We start from the raw sequence: 21,404 nt of genomic DNA, 5'->3' as shown, positions 1-21,404 counted from the left end.
TGTTTGGTTTTCTTAGATGTGACTTTATTCATTTTAGGTGAATTGACTTGACAAAGACAACTGAACTACATTTAATGATGTGCAACTAAAACTATATTCAGTTTTCACAAGATTGCAGTGAGACAGTATACATACCGCCATTATTATGAGGTTATAACCACAGATATGTTACTGGATATTTTTATCCAGGCATGTAACAGGAATTTACAACATGTTTTCAAACATTTAGTGTATCCATCATTTATAATAATTGATTCTGAATTTTTTTTTTCTATTACTGGTGTTTACTTTAATGATGAAATAAAAATAAATTCTGAACTGATGGAGAAAGTTTAAAGAAATTAGACCAAATGTGGAAGAAAACTAACTGCAGACACTTGAAAACTAATAATCCTATATTCCTGATTTTAAAAAGCCAAATAGTAAAAATCAGAAACAAACATCAGAAGAAATATATCCATTCCTACTTAAGTGGATTACCCGAGTTCCCCTATCAAACCTTTGATGTGGCTGCGCTGTTTGTATTATTGTCTTACCTCAAGAACGTTCTGGGTTTGGATCCACGTCTATCTTTCTGCAAGATTCCCGAGTCCATATTTTTTTATGTCCTGTGATGAACTAACATAACTAATGTTATTTGGTGTTTTTTAAATTGTAATTAGCTATGAATGTATAACCATAGATGTCTGACCTGTATCTTGGTCTGTGATCGCCTGGAAACCTGTCCAGAGTATAACATGTCTCTACCCTGAGACTACTGGAGGTAGACGCAACCCTACAAGGATAACAGGACAGAGAGAAGGATAGATGGATCTAAAACCTAAAAAAAATGGTAGTAATTAGGTTTGAGCTAACATGTATTTTTGATATATAGTAATAATGTTTTAAATGAAGGTAAACACTTTTGATAGATGAGGTAAAATGTGGTGTTTTATTCCCTAAAGTGAAGTTACAGTTGTTACTGTCAAATACAGATTGTGTGTTTACATGCAGATAACATACATTAGAAATCAAAATAGCTTCCCAGATGTTTCCTCACATTTGGATTTGTGGTCTGCTAATCCTGAGTCCTGTTCTCGTCGCTTGTCACCAGCAGGGGGCAGTGTGCTGCCACATAAAGCAGATGTTCTTTGTTTCTTTAGCGGGATGCCTCTGCTGGCTTCCTCCAAGCTTAAAAGTCGGTCAAAAATGACGCGTTTGTTGTTTGCAAACACTTCGCTGAAATATCTTAAAGCAAATATAGTTTTCAAACGTGGCTCACTGAGTATTTTCTGTTATTTGCTGATTTTGAAGCGGGCTAAATTACGTGTTTGAAGGACAATAGAGGCGTAGTGTCAGATTATTTAGTGGAAAAGAATACATAGGACCTGTTAGTCTTGGAACTTACCTTTAGGAGACTTAAACCAAAGCTGTCACTTTTGATTAAATGTATGGTGTGAATTCTGATATATATGTTTGGGAACTCTTGTTTTTATGTAAATGTCCATATAGTGCATCCTATTGCTGTTTTCTGTGCATTTCATACACAGAGATGAACTCCCAGAAGAGATCTGGGAGAGCTCCAGGGGGAAGAAACTAGTCATATACTTCACAAATCTGACCTTCACTGAAAAGAGGGACGAAGAAAACCTTTAAGAGAAAGTAACAGAAAGTTCATTTCATTGTGTCGTAGTGGGCACTTCAACCTTGTGAAGAAGGAGGTTTAGTCAGATGAGACAAAAATAAAAAATGTTGGCATGCAAAAATGACTGGTAGAAAACTAACACCCAAAGTTCAAACATGAACACACCGTTACCATCTTAAAATCTAGTAAGCTGAATATTGTCATCCTGGAAGAAAATCTGAAGTTCACCTTCCAGCACGATGATCTTAAACAGAGCTGTAACACAGTGGTTCAGATGAAAACATTTTTATGTGTCAAAGTCCAGCGTTCATTAAATTTGTTAAACGCTGTTGATGGACTTTAAACTGACCGAGTTTGAGCTATTTTTACAAAGAAGATGAGATTTCTTTTCAGTCTCATAGGAAGACCATTTTGCAGATTACGGTCAGACATACTGTAATTAAAAAGTCTTGCAGCTACGAACTAAATGAAGTTGCAAGTAAAATAAAATGTAAAATTCAAGTTCAGGGCACTTTGCTTTAGCTGCAGGTAAATTCATTCTGAGAAAATAAAAGGTTCAACTTGGTGCTTTTTAGTTTCCAAAGTTAGCACCGACAGTAGAAGCTAAAACCCAGATAAAGTAAGAATTGCATTACTGTGTGAAAACACAAGAGTCCGCACATTTCACTCCTTGTTCACTCGTTTCGTATTTAAACCCAAACACATCCCGGAGCGCCTGCTACCTAGAGGACATGTCACATGTGCGCGTATTTCTCCCACAATATTTCACACAAAGACAAAATGTTCCTCCGCAACACGGAGGTAGCGCGAGCCAACATTAAACGCGGACGAGCCCATTTCTCCTGTGCTGCGGGGGTCCGCATGAACAGAGGCATGTCTGAGCGCTCGCAGTGCCCCTCCCCTCTCACTTCTGCCACACACAACATGCATACCCAGCTTCCTATAAAATCTTTTCAAAGCGAACACTGTGTACCATTTAAGCGCAGGCTGGCCGAGCCCACAGCTGTCCCCCTGCACACACGCCCTGCCTCCGGCCGAACAGCTGCAGGTAAGCGGGACAGGATGGACGGGGAGGACGGAGACATGACTGATGAGTCTTCGGGAGTCTGCAGCGCTAAGTTTAAAACAGCTTCAGTGGACTCCCGCGTCCTGCTTTCTAGCTGCGCCAAAAAGTTCTGTTGTTTTTCATCCCAAACTTTTATTAAACGCGCTCTGACTTTTTTAAGCACAGTTCGTTTGCTTCAGAATAAACCCGGCTGTATTTGTTTTTGCGACTTTTTTAATAAGAAGGAATCAGCATCTTAATGTGTGTGTGTGTGTGTGTGCGTGTGTGTTTTTTTAAGTGGAAAGTGTTGCGCTCAGGTGAATTTAATCTAAGATGAGTTCATCAGTGGGAATCATTCCAGATATGGATATTTAAATGGGAGGAAATTTCCAAAAGTGCAGAATATAGCTTGAAAAAAGAAACCCCTACATGACATGTTTTTTTTCTTACGGTGGTAAAAGTTTGATTTGAAGAAGCAAAGTTAAACTTATGATTTGGTTTTGCTCAGTGTTTTCCAAAAAAGGGTTGTGCACTAAAGGCTTTGTTTCTGTCTTTCTTACCCAGATCGTCAGAAAACTATTAAAAGCATCCTAATCTGAAATTTACAGGTAGAAGAACAAAAACGTTTCATACTTTAAAAAAAGTCAGCAAACTTTTTTTGGTAAGATGTTTTTAGTCATAAATTGCTATAATTTGAGTAAATCTTTCCTGTTTTAACTTTTCTGATGGCAGGATTTTTTTTTATACATATTGCATGTCTTTGGAATGTACACTTTGTTCCTTTCCACTCTGGCTAACTAGCCGTAGGGGAATTTTTTTTTAGGTTTTGCTTCCTAGAGTTCAAACTGACATATGCATAAACATAATTTAGGTTTGTTGACATTTTTTAAATGCTGATTTAAACTGACAGTTTATAACAAAAAAAAAAATTCCTTTAGATGTTCCTTAAAATTGAACCACTGGCTGGATTTACAAAGGTTAAAACCTTTGATCATCTATTCTCCCTTTAAGTGGATTAAGACTTGTGTGCGTCAGCTTTGAGAGTCACTTTAGAGTAGCTTAAAACACTTTAACTCATGGCTCAGCTCCTCTCTGTTCTGACCTAAATCTGCCACAGTATTTCGTCAGTTAGGGACCAAAATAAAATGTTTGTCGTTTGATTGAGATAAATTCCCAGACTTTGACTGGAATATGCAGGGAAAAGCTTTATTTCTACAAACCAATAAACTTTCATAGTGTCGTCGTCTCCAGAATCTCAGTTTATGCTGGATCTCTTGGTTTACCCCAAAGTATTTCTGCTGCAACTGAAATACTTTAACATTTATTTTTGTGATTATGTAATTGTGATCATGAGCAGAGGCAGAGTGCATAAGCAGAGTGCATTTTTTTTTGGTACTATTTTCCATTTTTATCCCAAAGTATTTTTTTAGAATACAATTGGATGACCTGTTTATTGCAGTCCCAATGACTTTGTATTAGTCTCACAGCACATTGTTTCCAAGTGTTCGGGTTTCTAAAGGTGTGGCTGGAATTTAATGAGTTTGGTTTTCAAATGAACATGAACAGGTATGATGGGTTTATTAGTCACCACAGGATCACTTCACAAGAGCTTGCACACATTAACTAATTGACTCGGCCACCAGGGCAACAATAGTGGCGTGCCATTGTAGTGATGTGGAGGATGTCCAGTCTCTGAGCTGCTCCTGTGGCGAGGCAAGCAGATTAACGGCGCTGATGTTACACTGAGGCTCTTTGTGCTGCAGGAGGTTGTTTTAGTTGGTCAATGGTTCTGCTACGGTTGCAGATGGGTCCATCTTTCACATGGCTGCTCGCTACAGGGAGCTGGGGGTTGAGATGGGAGGGATGGGGGGGGAGGGGGTTGAAAGTGACACAACAAGGCGGGACCAAGATAGGAGGAAAGGGCTGACGGTGGAATTTCATTGGTTGTTTTGCGGAAAGTACAGCGTGTACCAAGGCGAAGGAAATATTTATGTGCCCGATAGATGGCCGCCTATAGCTTTCAAGGCATATTAACAACCACAAACGCTAAAAAGCTCATCCCAAAATGGCTTGGGAAGCTTTTAGTACAATGTGAACATATCTGTTTACTTCTGAATCAAATATTCTTGTGTGCTTTGACCATAACCACAACCAATTTTCCCAGCTTCCCCTCAGATCTGTGGCTGGACTCGCTGGCAGCTGAGGATTTTTGCACGGCCACAGGTGATGCATGCATGGGAAAACGCCGTCCGGCTTTCATGTCGATCCCTGACCGTAACATGAATAGTTCACAGATGATTCACTCGGACTCTTTCCAACACATGATGTTGACCTCTCCCCATTACTGACTCAGCTTTGCCTCTTACACGAAATTCCTGACAGTGTCAATGGGTGTTTGAAAAGCAGCCGTAAACATCTGAAGAATTTGATCTACTCAGCTAATTTAAAGGGGCTGGCCAGTTTGGTTTCAGACTGTACTACTTCCTGTACAATTATCACCCAACTTATTCATAAACATTAATCATGTTTTATATGTTTGCTTCAGTTAGTTCTCATAAAGAAAGGTTAAAGTGACACATATGTGGCAGTAATGACGGTACCTTCTATAAACAATTTGATCATTCTTAAACAAAATATAAAGTAAGTTTTGAGTTGAAGTTACCAACATTTTAGTAAGATTTTTTTCTATGCATTACTATTAATGGAAGATTTCACAAAGTCAGAAGTGTATTATTGTACAATAGGAAAGTATTGCAGTAATATCCATGCACTAGTGATCTGGAGGAATAACCTCTGGCTTCTCAGGAAGAACATTTCATTTTTATTGCCAACGCAGCAACATGGCACTATTGTGTTTTAGTATTTCCTGATTTAGCAACTTTACTGCTTAGCTTCAGATGTTAACATTACATTTTTTTAAAATTCCCAATTTAACTCAAACTTCTTGCTATTTGGGTTACTTTTGTTTCAGTAAAGTATCTCAAGTGTTGAAGTGCACATACTGCAGAACTTACTTTTAATGAGGTCATTTACAAACATGTCTCTAAATCTAAAAATGTCCCCTATGTAAACCACGGTTGTGTTTATTTAGTGTCTGTAAAACTATTTCTAGACATTTGACATACAAGTGAAATCTCAAGTAAAATTAGCAGGCTTCTCCTTTAAGAGAACAAGATACATAGCACAGTGGATACTTTAGTGTAAGAATACTTATTCACTATTGCCCGATATCTTCCATTTGATCATGATTAGGAATGATGAGATATTCAAGAACATTTTAAGAACCTAATCTTAAGATTTTTTTTTTGTTAAACCAAAGAATTAGGAATTGTCTATCCTTTTTTATATTATCTTTAGAAAGACATTCACAGTGAAAAAGACTTTTTGATTGTTTCAGCTCTCTGTCAGTCTTGTTACTTCTGCTGTTCTTAAGATTTTAGAAGCAAATCTTTAAGTTTCTTTGCTGTAAGTTTTGTTTACGCTCACTTAGCTTGAACCAGACAGAAACATGTTATCAGCCAAATTATCGACAAGTCCTGTCAAAACAAAACATGCTCATGTTAGCATAGCATTTCATTCCTCATAGAAAATGTTGACTGGAAGATGATTTTGTATCTTCTCCTTTTTCTTCACATGCTCTCATATTGAACCACACAAGTCTTATTTTTAATTCTTCTTTTAAGATACTCCGCTTAGTTAGATCTTGGTTTAACCTACTTAATCAGAACAAACTTATTTTTTTATTTTTTTTTTTGTGGTGTAGATTCACGGTGTCGGAAACATTCTTCAGAGATTTTGGTTCACCTTAACAACACAGCATCTGCAGATTTGTCTACACCTGAATCTCCCATTCCACAAAATCCCAAAGGTGCTCTGTTAATTTTCAAAACTCTTCTATGAGAACTCGAGAGACGGTTGTTTGAAAATCCCAGCAGATAAGCAATTTCTAAAATACCAACAACCATTTCAAGTTCAGAGTCACTCATGTTCACCACTTTAAATCAGTTGTTACATCTACAAACCATCATCAACACGTCTAGATGCCAAAATGCATACAGTCGCTGAAAAGGGATTAAATGCTTTGTGCTAACAATTGCAGTAAAGTGGGTGTTGGAGTATTAGGTGTAGGTAGCTGTAAGACATGCTGGGTGTTGCATTACTTAAACTCTCTGTCACAGAGCTCCATTAACATGCTTGCACTATCATTGGTGCTGGTGCGGTTTATTCACAAAACGTTTGTAGTGTTTGGGTAAGGTGTGATTTGAGATAGCTTATACAGTTTCATACAGAGCTTCTCGCTGTTAGAAAGTGAGCTGATGTTTTGTGTTAGCTGCATGACCTCAGATCCACAGGTTGCAGAAACATTTTCATGCCTTCTGGACCTCATGCAGGGAGCTCAGGTTGCATGATATTAAGTGCAGTTTTGACTCTGCAGAGCTTTGTGAAATGTAGTTGTATAATCAACTACGCAATTTACAAAAACCCCCCCCAAAAAACACAACATTATTGGTAAATTTTAAGAAGCTTAAATGGTTTTTCAGCAATATTTTACCCACTTGTCGACAGTTGTGGGGTCAACTAGATTTCTGACCCAAACTGAGATTAAATGTGCATATCATACCGGTTATATAACTCAATACGCTGAAATCCCAGCCCAAATAATTCTTCTCTTAATTTTGTTGTTTATTTCCCTTATTCTGCCCAAGTGAGCACATTATATCTGACATTTTTTGTTTTTGGAAGGAGGCAGTAGTCATGTGTATTTGGGAAGCGGCCCACTGAGGGTAATGAATTTGGACACCGGAGTGTATGTGTTGCTGAAGTGGGCGTGTGTCGCAGGCGAGCCTGAAGATCTGGTTGGGTAAGAGCTGGGCTGTATAAAAAGGCGGAACGCAGCGCAGACGCTCTCTCTCTGGTTCAGGTTCTTCTCTGTTTGGCATCTGTTAGGAGTTTCTTCTGTCATTTTTTTCCCCGTTTGTGGAAGCAGAAGATCCCACTGTTGGGACTGGAGTGATCCTTTCTTCCTTTTTGCAGACGGTGAGAAGTCCATCTGTTTTCATAATCAGCTCTTGACATGAGGAGTAACTTTACAAAACTTGGAATCACTATTTTTTTTTTTCCATAACGGGTGTAACTCCACAGGTTGGCGTATTCTTGCTTCACGTGTTATGCATCCTCTTTGGTGATTATGCTTCCTTTTTTTCCATGGATCCCAGGATTAACATAAATTTTCAGTGTTAAGCCCAACATCTTTTTTCACAAGCCATTGTACATAATTATGCTTGGACAGGTTTTTTTTTTCTTTCTTTTTTTTTTTTATCATATGATATGAGTTCATCCCGTTTCCTGTTTTTACCATCAACCCATTTAAACATTGTTTTACACTTTGCGCCTCTGTCACAGTGGGACTGAAAACCATCCCTTTGTCTTTCTTCCTTTCATCTAGTTAGAATCTCGCTGTCCAGTTGTGTAACGCAAAGCCACGTGATCACTAAAGTTATAACTGCATTTATCTTTATACATGGAAATGACTTTAGTTTTGCAGTGTCGGTTCATGACGCAGCATGAATACAGTCTCTGTTGCTCTGACCCAGATCTCGTTCAAACATGATGATTTAATAACTCAGAACTGAGGGGAGGGCAAAGGGTGGCGGATTTGGGGGCTTCCCGACTTTGAACGTGCGAAATGAACAGAACTTGTGGCAAAATAGACAAACCGGAAATAGTTCCAGATAATATTTTCGATCACACATGTTCTGCACACGTGTGCAGTTTTGTGCCACAGCTTCAGGCAAAGGATGTTCCTTCCTCATGTTTTAGTTTATTTGCAAGCCAGCACAAAGCAGTACCCTCCTATTTTTGATCTGACTTCAAAAGCTTAGTTTCACTTCTTTGTATGTATTGTTTACGTGAAATACATAACCTACATTTACACTTTTCATTTTTTTTGCCTGCAGGTCTTGAACCACCTCAGGGGTTCACTGATCCATCATTTCAGCAAACATGATCATCAGACTGGGCAGGCTTACACCTGGATACTTCCGCCTCCTCCAGGTATTCAATATGAATATAAGCATGAGTCAGTGTACGTTGAGCCTAAATGCAGAGCTTTCACTGCATCATTGTATGAAGACAAAAATACAAAAAATATTTAACAATCAGCTTATTGATCATCACAATCATTTTTTTGGACTCATAAGCTCGAATAAAAATGTGGAATAAGCACCCATTAAATGTTACGTTAAATTGAATTGAACCTTCTTGCTATCTCAAGCTGATATGAGCAGGTTAATTAGTTGGATCTTGTCTGCTCTTGTGCTGGCTTTTTATCAGAAGCGTTAGTTGTAGTCTGACCAACTTTAGTTTTGAAACAAGATTACCTTAATAAGAGTGATGCAATGCACCTTTGTTCTTGTCTGTTGTAATCAGAAATATTTCTTAAAAGCCTAATTTGTCTCTCTTGTAATCAAGGGAAAAATGTTATAGCCTCCTTTAAGCCAGCTAATCTTCAGTGCGCAGCAGCAGGTGGTCAGGGTCGGGTCCTTAGGAGGCTATAGGACGTTTCTTCATCACAATGTAATTAGGGGAGCTTATGATTATCATCTCCTTTGTTTCTTTTGTCATTGTAATCCTCTGTGGGGAGGCGGGCGGGGGGGGGGCAGCATATGTCTCCTCTATTGTACATTAATTCTAATTCGTCCATTTTCACTAATTCACAAACAAGGAGCGTCTCTGGATGGCTTTAAGAAAACAAAAGAAAGTGACTAGCTTTTAATTTATATCTGACCCTGTAGCGAGGTTATGATAATATTTATAATGTACAGGCTGGTTGTTGGTTTAATTATTTCAGACAATTATATGCTTCAGTGAGCGCATTGTTCAATATTCTTTCAAATGAATTTTACTAGAAAACATTAGCATGACTGGAACTTAGGACTAGAGTTATGTCGTCCTGAAATACGTTATTGACAAAAAAAAGAAGAAAAAAAACATTATGCTTTATGTAGCAATTCTAACAGTGGGGATTTTTTTTTTTTTTTTTTTTTTTACAATTTTGCTGAAAAATGCAGGCCAGCCTTATTGAATACATAGATCTCACTTTATCTTTTTGATCATCATTTACTCATTCCATAAATGAGCTGTTATCTCACAGTGTGGGCAGCTCAAATACCTGATCTGTATGTAGAAAAGGGTGGAGCTCCACCTGTAGAAAAAATACAATAGAGGGCATCCCTGTGCACAGGACACTGTTCCCCTTTAATAAAGTATCATGCTAAATCTTTAATGGCTGTTTCTGCTTGGGCAGATTGGGAAGATTTCTAATATTAGTCTTTTAAGCTTTTCAGAAGAGAACCCGTCTGGACATGCAGATGCATCTCAAAAATGGAATAAGGCTGAAAAGTTATTTCTATAATTTCAGACAAAAAGCGAATCATGTCTATCTAGACTGTTGCATTAATGTGTATTTCTGCTAAAAGCTATGATGTCCTAATATTTAACATCTCAAGAAATTAAGAGTATTAAGGGAATATATAATATGCTCTTTGGTGTACTAATTTAGTGATATGGCCAACACAATAATGGGGGAGACCGATGACTCAACTGGTGTCCAGCAGAAACTCACTGACACCATCCACAAGGAGGGTAACCCACAAAAAGCCATGGCTAAAACAGGTGGCTGTCTAGAGTTATGTTTCAAAGAATATTAATGGAAAGATATGTGGAAGAAAAAAGTGCAATTAATGTAGTGCAATATACTCGGTAACAATTTGGGGAGGAATCCATTCTGCTGTTAGTCCATTGTGTGTTTTTATTTGATCTTTTTCCAAGTTCAAGTTAGTTTTCTAACAGAAAATATTTATTCCTCGGCTGTCAAAGATTTATGAAGATGCTGATTTAATTTCCTGGCAGAAATTGGCACCTGGGCTTACTGCCAAAGGTAACTAAAGCAGGTTTATTGCCCATAGCATAGTTATTTATTTGGCCTCTACTCTGCCCTGATCTAATTTGAAGATAAAGATGAGACATCAGAGCCAGAGCAGCTAAAGGCAGCTGTTGGTGCAAGCTGAGCTTCCTTAACACCTCAGCAGAACCACAGGCTCATCACCTCCATGTCGAGCTGCACTGATGCAGCAATTGATGCTAAATAAGTTTTGACATGGACATAATCTTCAGCAGGCTGACATTTCTACATTAAGAACAGACTTTTTAAAATTCTCATTAGCGATTTTTCAACATATACTGAAAAATGCTTAAAATAATTGTTTTCATATAATTTGAGCTTAACTTTTTCAACTTAGTTAACATTCTAATGATATTTTAATTTGAGATGCACGTGTAGTACCCTATAAGTTCATGTGTCCAACCAGTAACCTTGGTCTCATTTCCTTTTCTGTCTCTGCAGAGGCAGGTCGCTGGTGAGGTCCAGACGCAGCCGCATGACCGCACCGTCAACCAGATCGCCATGATGCTGGCCATCATGGGTCTGAGTCTGTCCTACTACAGTGCCAAACAGATGACAGAGAAGGTCCAAGTCCGGCCTGCAGCCTGAAGAGGCTCGGTCGTTCCAGAATCTGGAAATGACAGATGAGCCAATGAGAACCGGAGGAAGAAACGGAGGTAAAGGGAGGAAGAAAGACACGGTGGTGTGTCTCTGGACAGCACTTTTCTCACCTTAGTCGTCGATCACGCCCTTTCACTGACTTCCTGGGATCCTTCACATATCACCAGCAGAACTTTTCAGGGTCACATAAAAAAATAATTCCCATTTTCTGGTGCCAGGACCTTCAACAATTTGGGAGATTTCCTTATCTGGGGTCATGGGGAGAACTGGTTTTAGTGTGTGGAAACCAGATCCCTGCCAAACGGGTCTGAGCATTAGTCATTGCAAAGGTGCGTGCTTCCAGGATGCCATCAGTGCTATAAAAAGGAGAAAAACTTTCACTGTGAAACAAATTTTGTCCAAAAAGGGTTATATTTTCTGAATTCTCCTTTTTAAGGGATGGCTGACTGAGTGGTGCCTCCTGATGAAGTGATGGCAGACCCAGAACAAGGCTAAAAGGGGATCAGATGTTACTTTTAATTATTTTGACTTTTTTTTGTTGTTATTTTTTTTTGTTCCTTCTCCAGAATTTTGTAGAGCCTCACAACAGATCAGAATCTGTGATCCTTCGGTCTACATGCCAGCTGTGTCTGTCAGTAAATATTTGCACAAAACTATCGAAACCTTTTGAAATGCTGAAGTGGAATCTGCAGAGGGACTCCAAAGTACTCGCTGTTTAATGTGTGTTTTCATTGTTTTAGCAATTCACAAGTCCTCTCTGTGTGTGACTGTGGATGAGAGCTTTTTCTTGCAGGATCTACAAATGTTAGTGCAATTGTGAAATGTTAGTGAAATGCATGTACATGTAGGAACGTAATCATTGCAATCTTTACGAGTTTTTTTATTTTTATTGATGAATGAATGTATCACTTTATTTTTGCAATGATTTAATAAAGCTGTGAATATTTTAAGAGATTTTGAGCGGACGTTTGATAACGTTGGAAGAGTCTCGAGGTTGGCACATTGAGCTGCAGCGTGACATTGTTTCCTGCGTCTGAGAATCTGTGGTGTCATCCGCACGCAACAGGATGCGGTTGGCCTGACTCGCGTGTTATGTCTCCTAAGTGAGACTGCATTTTATTTTATTTTTTTTCTTATCCTGCTGGTGCCCCATTTGCAAATGCAAGTCCTAATTTATATTTACCTGCAAACATGTGATTTTGGAGGATGTAAAATGCTTTTCAGGATGTATGTTATGGGGAAAAAGCCATTTAAACAGATTTTTTTGTCAGAATATTAATGCAACCTCCAATACATGGACATAAAGCATCGAAATTCAACAGAAACGGTCGACAGCTACTCTGTTTTCCCAGTTATTTTGCAGGGCGTGGAGTTGTTCCGTGTTTGCATGGCTGCTCCAGGCTGATGTGATGCCCTGTGACGGTCTGAGTTCTCGTTGGGTGCCACGTGACCCTCTTGAAACCTCTGCCCACGCCACTAGCTCCTCCCCATTCGCGCTCTGTCTTGCATGTCACTGGGTAAAAATCTCACTTCGGCATCTACGTGATGATGGCATGAGGACACAACCCCAAATGAAGATTGACCATTGGTTGACCGCTGATGCGTCACGATAATCGGCCTGGTTCTGTGGCGGAGAGACAAAAGGATGCGGATTAGGTCATTGGTGGGGATTGTGGGTGGGATTAGCATTCAGTGTTTAGATTACAGGTTAAAATTCGCAAAACATATATGCGTTTGCAGCACATATCCAAAATCTCAGCGTGAGAGGTTTGTTAAATTTGTTTTGAGGAAGAAGACGGTTTGAGTAAGTAGTTTGGCACATTTAACCCTGAGAAAGATATAAATCAGACTGTAAAGCTGTTCCTGATCTAATTTTTTATCTTTAAATAAACAAATGCCGACATCAGGATCCTTGACGAACATAAATGTTGACAAATGGGGCTTACAGTTATCAACGGGAGAGTTGCTTGCCTTTGTACCATCTGTGTTGGTTGTTTTAAACAGATACATATTTACCCAGATGATGAATGTAAAGCATTTGAAGCACTTTTAGATCAAGAGGTACTGAATAATTTTGATTTGTTGCTCATATGAAATAAAGACTTTACATCTGCTGCAGCTAGACCCATTTATTGGCACCATTTATATAAAAAGTGCAGATAAATTCTGGTTTTATTGCAGTAACTTGATCTAAAGATGATTTTGGAAAAATCCAACCTTGAACTTGAGAAGGGGCAACCATTATTGTTTCTCTTACTCTTAATACTTTTTGTATTAGCAGTACTTTTGATTTTCTTTTTATAAACGCATATTTGTTTTGAGAAGTGCTTTGAACACATCAGCTCACATTTAACCCCCCCTACTGCAGTTGGGCTGAGGAGACGGCAGCATGCACGTGCCAGGTTTGAGCATGTTGCCGGACGGGGGGGGGGGCTGCGCGGGGCAGCATGGAGGGGGTGGGTCACTCTGGGTTAGTTTCCACATGGGGAGCCGCTGATGTGGCTGCCGTCAAACGTGCAGACTGCAGAGAACACAGTGTCTCTGAGATCCTGGACCGTCCCGCCCTGCAGCACAATCAGCAGCATCTGTTTATGTCTGCTGAAGCCAAGCCAATCAAACAATATAGATTTATTGAAAATATTCTGTACTATAAACATTGCCTTTTTATTAAAAAGAAATAAAAGTTGTGCTCATCAGTCTGCTCTGTCGGTGATGTGTAGCTGCGTTCTCTGTCTCTTAATCTGTTTTTTCTCCCTATGGCTTTCATTTTGTTGGGATTAAGCACAAAGCTGCTTATCTCTGATTTAAGAGCATTTTTCCCCAACAGAGTTTGTTTTTTTCTGCTAATGACTTCCAGATGATGTCATCCAGCCTCAATGAAATTAATAATTGATATTGACAATAACCAGGCTTGAAATAAGAGCAAACAATGGAAGCTAATTTTCATTTTAAAAGTTTCCTGGAGATTTCCATTACTATTAGCGACAGTCTAGGTTATTCTGACCACATATGGCAAACTACACATGAATGCTGCAGTGCGTAACTTTTAAAAAAAGTATATTTTTTACATATTTGTTGAAACTGTCACTATGTCATGACAGTATAGTATAAAACAGGTAATCTGTGAAAAAAATCCTCTGCCTTCTCCTAGTGTTCCTTTTGCTAACTAGACAAAACCAATCACTCGGGACAAGGGTGTTAGGGTTGTCAATCATGTTAGTATATGTGTCACTCAAGCAAACTTAACCAATATTCATTGCAATGAGAAGTTTTAAATCAATCAATGAGACTCACAAACAAGCATGACAGGTTTTCATGTTCATGCCATAACTCTGCACTGATAAGAACGATGATAAAGGAAGTAGGGAAAAAAAAACTGCTAGGAAATGTATTTTCTTTCCTGCTGTTACAAACAGAAACTTGTAGCAGTTGTTAAATACTACTGGGAATTTATCTTGGAATCATACTTTTGTCAGAGTAAGACTTGAGGTTAAAATTTTCAGCCGCAATTACTTAAAATGGATTTGCTGTGAAAAACAACAGATTTTGTGGAACAGCATCTCATGCCAATGTGGGGGACCAGTTGCTGGGGACTTTAGATCAAGGAATCAAGCAAGCAATTTCAGCAAAATATTTGGAGATCTTAACAATGGTTCTTGCAGACCACTCATCATTTTGTGCAGCAAAAAAATAAAGATAATTCATGATAGCTTTGATTTTTTTTTGTTTTATTTGCTAGTTTCATGGTTTATTTAAGCTAAGTTTCATCATCCTGAAATCATTTCTGCTTTTTTAGCTGGCACAAAGCTACTTCCCAGTTGCCCTTCCCCTCTCAACATTTACTTTATCAGTAAATAAGTTTAACCATTTCATATTAAAATTGTAAATTCAAAAATCATAGATTTCTCTGCTCCAGTATTTTTTTAATTGTCTCCAGTCTGTATGTTTAGACTGTCCTACTGAATTGTATTAGGTTGAGTAAATGGACATTTTAAGATGTTCTATAAACAGAATAACACTAACTAGAAAAGCTTTTCCTCATTGTTTAACCCCCAGTTATGAAAGCATTCATTCTGATTCAGACAGTTCCCTTTGTTAATTAAGATCCACATCCTGAGATTGTTGTTTCAATCCCCTCATGGTTTTGATGGGCACTGCTTTCAATGAGCCGCTGCACAAACGAAGCACAGACTCTGATTTCCTGACTCTACTGCTGGGGAATGCTTTAAAAACACCAGCGGCTGTGGGAGCCAGAGCTGAAAATAGGCAGTGGTTTAGGAATTACAGACTCTCTCCCTGCCTTTTAAATGCTTAGTATTCTCTTCTATGCTGCCCCTTGACAGTTATTTCTGTCATTAAAAGTAGCATAAAATGTCACTTAAGACCATAAAAAGCATTTGCTGAGGTTTTTTTTATTATTATTATTTGAAAGTAACCGTAACCAGTTTACCACTTTTAACTGTTAGTTTTTTTTACTTTTTATGTGCAGAAATATTTACCAAAGGCTTCTGGAATTGTGTCTGTTTATTTAATTTTTGATTGCATGTTGCTTCTTATCTTTGTCTTTAACTTAGTCCTAAAGTTAGCAAACTTATAGTTAGTAAGTTCTTATGAATATCACCTTTCTTATCTTGTTTGGACTTAATGTGCTATCCCCCCAAAAAATAATGTATCTATAGATCCAGTGACATAATTCTCATAATTCACATTTATATTTATAGTGAGGGTAGAGTGCCTTCTCCGGGTCATGGGGGTCGTCCTGCCTCAAGTGGAGGAGTTTAAGTATCTGGGGATCTTGTTTACGAATGAGGGAAGGAGGGAGCGGGAGATCGACAGGCGGATTGGGGCAGCGTCTGCCGTGAAGCGGGCGCTGTACCGGTTCGTCGTGGTGAAGCTGAGCCAAAAAGCGAAGCTCTCGATTTACCGGTCGATCTACTCTCATCTATGGTCATGAGCTTTGGGTCATGACCGAAAGAACGAGATCACGGATACAAGCGGCCGAAATGGGTTTCCTCCGCAGGGTGGCTCGGCTCTCCCTTAGAGGTAGGGTGAGAAGCTCGGTCATCCGGGAGGGACTCAGAGTAGAGCCGCTGCTCCTTCACGTCGAGAGGAGCCAGTTGAGGTGGCTCGGGCATCTGGTCAGGATGCCTCCTGGACGCCTCCCTGGTGAGGTGTTCCGGGCACGTCCCACCGGGAAGAGGCCTCGGGGAAGACCCAGGACACGCTGGAGGGACTATGTCTCTCGGCTGGCCTGGGAAGCCTTGGGATTCCCCCAGAGGAGCTGGAAGAAGTGGCTGGGGAGAGGGAAGTCTGGGCCTCTCTTCTGAAGCTGCTGCCCCCGCGACCCGACCCCGGATAAGCGGAAGAAAATGGATGGATGGATGGATGGATTTATAGTGAGATTAAAATGTGAACAATTGGACTGTGTTTATTCTATGTATTACATCAAATACAGTGTCTTCACAATAAACGCCTGAAAGATATGTTTAAATTTGTATTATTTTTTTAAAGCCACGTTTTTTTTTATGAAGATAAGACACCCAACGGTTATGTTTGTGCATTTCTCTGTTCATCAACCTAAATTTTCATGTCTGCCTAAACTTTTAAAATAGGCTGGGTGATTTTAAGGTGAGCTAATATTTTGCCTTTATATACTACATATTGCATTTTCTACATTCCGTCTGCTTATACCTTCACATTTTTTGGCTTTATTGTGTGAGCATGCATGCTGGAATCTGTATTGAGTGTACACTTCAAATTCAAAAACAGTCCTTTTAACTTGGCTTACATTAAACACATGCCTGGATAGCGCCACATATGTTGATCAGACCCCAACAGCAGTTGCTCTGCTCTGTTTACCAATTCCCCTTTCGACACCCTTTTCTCCATTTCCTTTTCTATCACGGCTGCATCATGCAGCACCTGATCACGTTCCAGCTACACCATGTTGTCAATCAGGAGTTCCACACCCAAAGCTGCTATAGAGAATGTCCTGAGCTGAATGATAGATCCCAGTTTCTAATCCCTTCATGTCATCTCTTGGCCCATTCTGAATCTCTGCATCTAATCTTTCCTTGGCAGCAGCCTCCATCGCTTTTTTTTACAGAGGCAAATGAGGCCAGCGTAGGTTAATTTTGGATCAAACATTTGAAGACAGGTGTGCGTAGATACTGGAGAGCAGAGACACGTGGGGATTCATATGAATGTAGGTCGTAAACTCAGTGGCTTTGTCCAGTTAGAACTGGTGGGTTCACTCAGCACTAGAAAAATTTACTGCCACTGCAGTCTTGTGAAATAGCTTCCGAACAAAATTGGCTCCTCATTGAAAGGAGAAGCTGTCAGTTCAGAAGTCAGGGCGTAATCCTCAGTACTACAGTTGAACGAGGCTGCAGCTCATGTTAAGTAAATCATACTTACACAGAAAAACAAAATCCCAAAATTCAGTTATAAGGACTTATTTTGGTAAGTTCTGGTCCAAATGAACTCTTTCAGAGCAAATAGAGATAAAGTCATGAGGGAAGATCAGCTTTCATGTTGACATGCCAGTCCATTCATATTTCAAAGACTTGGAAGCTGAACTTGAGAAGTCGCTTCTAATTACAGCATTTTATCTGACTCATTAAGTTCATGAGGTAAAAATATAGTTTATCACAGTAATGATCTGGTGTTTTAAATCTGTTAAAGGTTGATAGTTGTGTTTTTGACTGTTTTCTAGTGCCATATTTGTGTTGTTGGTTGAAAACGCGGTCAAGGATGGAAACACTGAGAAGTCACACCCTTCTAATTTGATAAAAGGACATAAATGTGAAATCACACTGGCTTTGCTCTCAGTCGGGCTTGTATGCCTTTTCATAAGCCAACCCTGGTGTTTAGCATAGCTCAAGAGGAAGTTGGGGTAAGGATTTTTCTTCTTCAACAAGTGTGTGTGTTCGGGCATATTTGAGTTTCGCAGGGAATGTTTGTACGTGTGATTTTTAGGTGACAAAAAAAAAAGAAAAATTTACACTAGAAAAGATTCAGCATCAGCATACACTGCTTTACTGCAGCAGACGATTTCGCAGCAGAAGTAGCAAACATAATCAATCCTACACCAGTGGTTCTCAGTTCCGGTCGTCAAGGACCGCTGCCCTGCATGTTTTAGGTGTTTCTCTTCTGCCACACACCTGACTTGAATAAGTGGGTGATTAACAGACTTCTACAACACTTGATGGCATGCAGAGGTGGTCATCTAATCATTTGAATCAGCTGTTCTGGAACAGAGACACATAAGCTATGCAGGGCAGTGGTCCATCATGAGTGTAGTTGAGAAACACTGATCTACACCAACAAGGTTAGGATCAAGGTTAACGCTGGTGATTTTGTGACTGGTGCAAATGTAAACAAGCCAAACACCAAAGAAGATGCTCGCATATCTCCACCAACTCTGTTGCTCTTCTCCAGAGCTTTCTGTCTTTTCTGAGCATGCTCAAATTGTTTTATGTTGTGTAACACCTGAGTTTTTTTTTTTTAACTGTCAATAGATCAGTGTCAGAATGAGAGTATCCAGGTGTTACTCTGAGTCTTTCAAGGCAGCAAGGTTTTTTTTTTCTTCATTAGAAATCTTCTGTGTGACTGAATGTGTTTTCTTTTCTCTTGATTCTGAACTTTAGAATCCTGTTGAGCGAAATGGCAGGCCTTGTGGTTGGGGAAGCGCCTCCAGCTGCGCTGCATGTAACCACGTAGCCGGTTTGAACAGGTTTGCAGTCGGGAGGAAAAGACATGTTTTGCACATAGAATATGAAAGGATGGGGTTGGGACTTGAAAGCACTGTTGCTACCCAGCAATAGTGATCTTGCAGTCTTGTAATCAAATAAATGCATATGCATGTCAGCACACAAGCTCTCAGGTGCATTTAAAAAAAAACATTCATGGTGTTTTTTGTTTTGTTTTTGTGTTCAGCCGTTAAAATCAAACTCTTTACTTGCCAAGTCCTGTGACTGCTGATTCCTCTCACTAAAATAAACAAATTGTGTCACATTGCCAAATGTTCCTCCTCTTACCAGTAATACTTCACAACACGGAGACTATTCTTGCACACAGACATGATTCTAAGATCTTGTTGTGACTAAAAGTAGATCTGAAAACAAATGAGAGCAAACCACTGCGGTGGAAAACAGGTTTACTTATCTTATGCACAATGTACCAGTGTTGTTCCATGTACAGGCACAGAAAAAGAGACTATTGTCTCTCTGTCCTTCATAGGTGATGTTGGCTAGTAAGACTTTACTTTGAAAAGCGTTTTTATAAGTACAATCCAGTCATGTTGCGGTTCTTGCCCCATCCAATAGCATTTCTCTACCCTTTCGTGTCATTAAAAGAAGTTGGCTCTAATAACTGTGAGAGTTCCTTTGTAGAACCGGAGCCAGAAGCCGGTTTGATGATGGAAATGTGACAGCAGTAAAATCCTGCTCTGAATGGTAAGCGGAGATGCTTTATGTGTTACTCAATCATTGGCATGACATTGGCATAGGACTGTGCTGAAACTCAAGAGCTCTGAAGCCTTATTAAACAAGAGGGAACATGGAAAAATATGTAAAAGCAGAAGAGTTTATGCAACAAGATGTCACCAAAACAGATTTGTGGTCATTCTCATGTGTGCGGACATGTGCGTTTGTAGTCCTTTGCTTACGAGATTTATTTGTCTCTCAGGGTACTAGAAATTCGCTATACCTTAGACCAGAGGTTCCCAAGCTGTGGTGCGCGCCCCGTTGGGGGGGGGGTCACGGGAAGCCATCTGGATGAAAAAAAAAAAAAACCATGAATGCTGTATGCGCCGGGTTTTTACCTTAGAATGGCCAACTCTCTGTTATTCCTATGTCAATTTGATACAGTAGGGGCTTCCACACTTCCCATATCTGTGCCCTCTGTCACATTTATCAGCAGTTAAAACGGTTTCATCCGTTAACATGTGATAGCCTGCTTTTCCGAGCCGCCTTTAAACGCAACATGAGCGCTACGACGCTCGCGCTGGGTTTACACCTGTGCGGCAGTGCTGTGCATGTGTGTTAGAATCATGGCAGCAAACCAGCAAAACGCAAAGAACTTTTCACAGTTTCCCCCCAAACTAGCTGACTGAGTTGAGTAAAGCTGTTGGATGCAGGTAAAGTTAACTAGAACATGACTAGCTAATATCAATACAGCACCTTAAGCTTGTTAACAAGTAGCCTGTACGCTACCGATGTTGTTTATGTTCAGCTACGTACACTCATTTTGCTCCCAAATAAGTCGACCCCCTTTACTTCACAGTAAAGGCAAGGCAAAACAAGGTAAGTTCAGCAACATGGTGAAAAGACAAAACAAACAGGCAACACACATTCAGTTCTCAAATGTCATCAGAAATCATTATAAAAACAATGCAATTAATATGTTGCAGTTATTAATCACAGGAATTTCAACAGGTGGTTTTTAGTCTTGATTTAAAGGAAATCAGTGTTTCAGCATTGCTGTAGTTTTCTGCAAGTTTTTCCAGATTATTCTTATTTTTAGCAGTGGTTTGACAGCTGCAGTTTTTAAAGCTTGCGGGGAAACGCCTGATGGGAGGGATGAGCTCACCATTTAAATCAGATCTGATACAATGAGAGACAGAACCTTCTTAAGGAAATTTGATGTTGAATATCAAATCTTTATTTGATATCCTGTTAGAAAAGAGCTTTCTCAGTAAAGAGGTTAGCAAATTGGTTGCAGTATCCAGTGGGGCGTAGTCCAAATGCGACAGTCAAATTGGGTTGATTGTAAATCTTTCAACCTTTTAATCAATGTTTTTATTAAGAATTTCAGAAAATGATTCCTTTGCATCTCTTATTAGAAAATTTGAACGTAAAGTAGTAGGTAATGTCAGCTAAAAACCTTATGCATGTATCAGTTTTTTTCTGTGTATCCTCCGTTCTTTTTCCCACAGTCCAGAAAGCATGCTTGTTAGGTTAATTGGTTGCTCTAAATCGGCCGTAGGTGGGAGTGTGGGCTTGCATGGTGATTTCTTCCTTTGTTAACCATCGAAAGGACTGACAAGCAGAGAGCAGCCAATGTCACGCCCCTTTGACACCCTGTCGGGCCTTTACTCCAAACAAGACAAAGGGTGCTCAGAAAATGAAGTAGGTGAGAATTTGTTTTAAATCAGTCCAAGGGCCTCCAAC

General features: G+C 39.5%; 1 protein-coding gene across 4 annotated transcripts; it reads left to right on the top strand.

The window, feature by feature from the left end:
- Positions 1-2,322: 2,322 nt before the first annotated feature.
- LOC145547666 (uncharacterized) lies at positions 2,323-19,150 on the top strand. 4 transcript variants are annotated; one of them, XR_014083963.1, is made up of 6 exons: positions 2,323-2,672; positions 4,834-4,892; positions 6,433-7,706; positions 8,627-8,723; positions 11,074-18,127; positions 18,882-19,150. XR_014083963.1 is itself a non-coding variant. In XM_081597467.1 (4 exons), the coding sequence occupies exons 1-4, from the start codon at positions 2,363-2,365 to the stop codon at positions 11,088-11,090; spliced, it is 483 nt and encodes a 160-aa protein (XP_081453593.1). In that variant the 5' UTR covers positions 2,331-2,362; the 3' UTR covers positions 11,091-13,350. The 4 variants fall into 4 exon arrangements, 1 of the variants encoding a protein (XP_081453593.1); XR_014083962.1 differs by lacking the exons at positions 4,834-4,892; positions 6,433-7,706 and having other exon boundaries at positions 2,329-2,672; positions 18,882-19,144; XM_081597467.1 differs by lacking the exons at positions 6,433-7,706; positions 18,882-19,150 and having other exon boundaries at positions 2,331-2,672; positions 11,074-13,350.
- The last annotated feature ends 2,254 nt before the right edge of the window (positions 19,151-21,404 follow it).

Source organism: Poecilia reticulata, chromosome 16 (genome assembly GCF_904066995.2).
Source record: "Poecilia reticulata chromosome 16, P_reticulata-male-v2, whole genome shotgun sequence".
In the NCBI taxonomy this organism is placed as follows: domain Eukaryota; kingdom Metazoa; phylum Chordata; class Actinopteri; order Cyprinodontiformes; family Poeciliidae; genus Poecilia; species Poecilia reticulata.
The sequence above is the reverse complement of the archived record's forward strand: the minus strand, read 5'-3'. Positions and strand labels throughout refer to the sequence as shown.